Below are 5,000 nucleotides of genomic sequence, written 5' to 3'. Positions count from 1 at the left end.
TAAGGGGAGTCTCTGCCTCCTCGCTCGCTCGCCGGCTGGACATGACCTCGGGCGGGTCGTCGTCCAAGTCGCTTTTGAGGGCGTGGTGTCGTTTTCCTGCGCCGTTTTGGTGGTTTGTCGAGGGGACTGTGGTCGTCTGGGGGTCCTCTCCTTCCCCTTCTCCTTCGCTTTCTTCTTCTTCTACTACTTTTCCTTCTTCTTCTTCTTTTTTTCTTTTTTTTTAAGGTTTTCGTCCCCTTTTTTTTTGCGATGTTGTGACGTTCCTTCGAAACATGGAAGAAATGAATGAGAGATATATTGAGAGAGAGGATAAAGAGAGAGATAAAGGTATGAGAGTAGAGGATAAATAATAAATGTATATATATGTATATATGTATATATATATGTGTGTGTGTGTGTGTGTGTGTGTGTGTGTGTGTGTGTGTGTGTGTGTGTGTGTGTGGAGTGTGCGTGTGTTCGGGTGTTGTGTGGCGTTGGTGTTGAGTGTGTGTGTGTGCGTGTGTTGTGTGAGTTTGTGCGTGTGTGTGTGTGTTTGTGATGTGTTGTGGTGTGGTATATATTTTAAGAGAGTAGGATCAGAGTTGGATTGAGAGAGAGAAGAGAATAGAAAGAGAGAAGAGAGAGAGAGAGAGAGAGAGATCCCTAGAGAGACAGGAGAGAGAAGAGGAGGGAGAGGGAGAAAGACAGAGAGAGAGAGAGAGAGAGAAAGAGAGAGATAGATAGATAGAGAGAGAGAGAAAGAGAGAAAGAGAGAGAGAGAAAGATAGAAAGAAAGAGAGAAAGAGAGAGAGCTAGAGAGATCCAATCCAGAAACAACAAGAGAGAGAGAGAGAGCGAGAGAGAGAGAAAGAGAGAGAGAGAGAGAGCAAAAACAACATAAAAAACGACCCATTTATACATAATCCTACCATCACATGCATATCAACGCTGCAATTAATGTCATTTTGATTACTCAATACGAGTGAGAGATATTACCAATTATATGAACGTTATCTAACACCCATTTCATTCACACGTAACAGCATATGTAGGTTATCAACATACAGTGTCAAAGCATAACACTGATAAGAATTTCTCATTGGTTGGGGTATGATATGTTGTGGTTTAGATAGATGCTAGAATCTAATAATTACATATAGTGATGATAGATTATATATATATAAATATATAGATATAAATATCCCCCCCACATATATATAAATATATATGTGGGGGGATAATACTTGCAAAATCTTGATTATCTTTGTAATGATGATGATAATAATGATGATAAAGCTTGATAAAGAATATAAATAACCAAGGGAATGATAATGGTGTTAATGATGAGGGTGAGAAAGAGAAGAGGAGGAGGGGGGGTGGGTATTTTAGACCTAAAACCAGTAAAGTACAGACAGATCTGTGCTAAGATTATGTGATAATTGTTGTCTGTCCTATTAACGTTGGTAGGTTGTCATGATAGGTATGAAAATGCCAATTATCTGATATGATTATTGATGTGTGGTATCAGATTAAGACACACACACACATATATATATATTGTAGAATATATATCTATATAATATATATACATTATATATAATATATATATATATATATACTTATACCTAACACACACACACACCCGACACACACACACACACACACATACACATATATATGATATATTTATTGATTTATATATATATTAATATATTATAATATAATATAACTATATTATATATATACATACAATTTTTCTACACATACACACACACACACATTTAATAAATGTAATATATTTATAATATATATATATATATTGATATATATATAATATAACTATAGTAGATAATAGGCTACACACACAACACATAATATATAGATATATATATATATATATATATATATACTCTATATATAAGAGAGAAAGAGAGAGATAGAGAGAGATAGATTAGATAGAGAGATATATATATAGAGAGAGAGAGATAGAGAGAAAGAGTAGAGGAGAGAAGGAGAGAAAGAGAGAGAGAGAGAGAGAGACAGAGGCAGAGAGACAGAGAGAGAGAGAGAGAGAGAGAGAGATAGAGATAGAGAGTGAGAGAGAGAGAGAGAGAGAGCGAGAGAGAGAGAAAGGGAGAGAAAGAAAGAAAGAAACAAAAAGAGACAGAGGCAGAGAGAGAGATAAAGAGAGAGAGAACGAGAGAGACAGACAAAGTACAAAAGAGACACAGACAAACAGAGCGAGCTACAGAGAAAACCAGAAATAAAGCTATCTATATATTCATTGGTGAAGCACTATATCCTCGAAACTTATTCTTAGTCTTCCTCAATTACATCACACACGCTTTTTTGCTTCAATTTTGCGAGTGAGCGTGAACTTCGGTTCATTCATAGAACCACTACGTAGTCCATTCATACTGGAGCAAAGAAACCAAAACACTTTCGCTTAAAACTTTGTGAACACACACACATACACTCTGGCTTATATATATATATATATATATGTATATATATATATATAATATATATATATTAAATAAATATATATATATATATAATATAGATAGATAGAAGAGAGAGAGAGAGAGAGAGAGAGAGAGAGAGAGAGAGAGAGAGAGAGAGAGAGAGATGGATAGATAAATATAGACAGATAGATGGATAGATAGATAGATAGATAGATAGATAGATAGATGAGAGATAAATATAGATAGATAGATGGATAAATAGATAGAAAGATAAATAGATAGATAGATAGATAGATAGATGGCTAGATAAATATAGATACATAGATAGAAAGATAGATAGATAGATGGATAGATAAATATAGATAGATAGATAGACAGATAGATAGATGGATATAGATAAATATAGATATAGATAGATAGATATTCATATATATACATATAAATATATACCTATATACACTTTTTTTATACATATACATTGATAAACATACTTACAGTTATATAACCTCGCGCCGTAGAACACCGAAAGTTCCGCCTTTGTTCCAGCAGCGCAGATGTTCCTGGTATTCCGAAACCCGGTGTTCCTTTTCCAAGGGTGAGTGGAAGATTCCAAAATAAATCGATTAACAAAAACACCAGCACACGAAAGGTCATACTCTTACGTTCTATTTATCATCCTCTCCCTCTCTCTCTCTGTTTCTGTCTGTCTCTCTCTCTCTCTCTCTTTCTTTCTGTCTCTCTCTTTCTTCCTCTCTCTCTCTCTCTCTTTCTGTCTCTCTTCCTCTCTCTCTCTCTCTCTCTCTCTCTCTCTCTCTCTCTCTCTCTCTCTCTCTCTCTCTCTCTTTATGTCTCTCTCTCTCTCTCTTGCCTTGATCTCACCTTCTTCTTTATACACACTCTTTATGTCAACATCTACGCTATTTTCGTTTCCGTTTGATCTCGATTCGTATTTGTTGTTTGTTTCTTAAAGGATCAATAAATATAGGGTTTTAACTTACCTTTGATTCGTCGAAGCTATTACGCTACTAGGTTACGCTGTTGGATAATAGCGTCCGTCTCCTACTAGCGTGCAATCGATACTAGCCGGTCCTTTACTAAGAATGACCTTTTAAGTCTCTCTTTTGGGACAAACGTACGAACGAACGCGGGGACACTCGTTCTGCCTACGACCATACGAACGTACATACACGGTAAGTTGATTGTTGCCATGTTGTCGTGTGTATGTGTGTGTGTGTGTGTATCTATCTATATCTATATCTATCTATCTATCTATCTGTCTATATATACATATATATATATATATATATATAGATAATATAATATATTAAATATATATATTTGTGTGTGGGGCGGTGGGGTGTGTGTGTGTGTGTGTGTATGTGTGGGGTGGGGTGGTTGTTATTCTATCTATCTATCGACTATCTATCTATCTATCTAGATCTAACTCTCTCAGCTCTCTCCTATCCCACTCTCTCTCCTCTCTCTCTCTCTCTCCCACACTCTATATCTCGCTCCTCGGTCTCATTCTCCTCATCTCTCTCTCTCTCCTATATATATATATATAGATATATATATCTAGCATAATTATATATAATATATGAGGCGTAATAATTTATATATATTATAGTATATATATTATATTATAAGATATATATATATATATGAAAAAGGAGAATAATATATATGATATATATTTGTGTGTGTTGTAGTGTGTGTGTTGTTGGTGGCGTGTTGTGGTGTTGGTATGAAGCCCCGTGGTTTTTTTTTGTGTGTGTTTGTACATATAAACATATATGAGTCATATATATTCATACATTGGGGGTCTCATGGATTTTTTTAACTATCATAGAAATCAAAAGCAAGATTTTCCACGAAGCGCAGTTTAATTACGGCGTATCCCGGTAGTACTTAGTATTCACTTCTAAACGGGACGCCCTCCGGCCATAATATCACCTCAAAGTATTTCCCACTCTCTCCTCACCTCTCTTCTTGTCGTTCTCGCTTCCGCCTGCCTCTTTTTTTTCACGTTTCTCTTGTCTTTCTAACCCTTACTCGATCTCTTGCTCATGTCGCCACACGCTCTCCCCTCTCACCATCCTACTTTCCGACAGCTCATTAGCTCTCTCTCTCTCTCTCTTCTAACCATACTCATCATCCTCTCTCCATCCATACTCTTTTCCGTTCTCTCTCTTTCGTCTCTCATACTCGTTCACCGCATAATTCTCTCTAAGACTCTTCTCTCTCTCCTCTCTCTCGACAGAGACAACAGTCTGTCTGCCTCTCTCCCTTACTCCCCCCCGCTTCTTTTCTTTCTCCTGTCCTCCTCTGCTATATAACTCTTCGCATCTCTGTTCTCTCTCTATCTCTGTTCTCTCTGTCTCTCTTTCGCTTCTAGTTCTCCACCAATCGCTCTTCCTCTCTCTCTCTCTCATCCTCATCTGCTCTCACAGCGCTCTCCTTCTCTCTCTCTCGTCCTCCACCCTCTCTCCTCTCTCTCCATGCATCCCTCCTCTCGCCTAACCCTCCCTCTCTTTTTCCCTCATCCCTCCTCCTCTC

General features: G+C 37.1%; 1 protein-coding gene across 1 annotated transcript in view; it reads right to left on the bottom strand.

The window, feature by feature from the left end:
- The window catches only part of LOC122254866 (sodium- and chloride-dependent GABA transporter 1-like), a 35,640-nt gene that overhangs the window by 27,710 nt on the left and 2,930 nt on the right, over positions 1 to 5,000 (bottom strand). Inside the window, exons 3-4 of the mRNA XM_086533569.1 lie at positions 2,323 to 2,396; positions 1 to 96 (exon numbers count right to left, since the gene is read on the bottom strand). The exon at positions 1 to 96 is cut by the window's left edge and continues 141 nt beyond it. Coding sequence (XP_086389695.1) covers positions 1 to 96; positions 2,323 to 2,396 — 170 coding nt within the window. The remainder of the gene's footprint in view (positions 97 to 2,322; positions 2,397 to 5,000) is intronic.

This window comes from Penaeus japonicus, unplaced genomic scaffold (assembly GCF_977035675.1).
Source record: "Penaeus japonicus unplaced genomic scaffold, GWHDUDI00000001_assembly GWHDUDI00000039, whole genome shotgun sequence".
Taxonomy (NCBI): domain Eukaryota; kingdom Metazoa; phylum Arthropoda; class Malacostraca; order Decapoda; family Penaeidae; genus Penaeus; species Penaeus japonicus.
The sequence above is the reverse complement of the archived record's forward strand: the minus strand, read 5'-3'. Positions and strand labels throughout refer to the sequence as shown.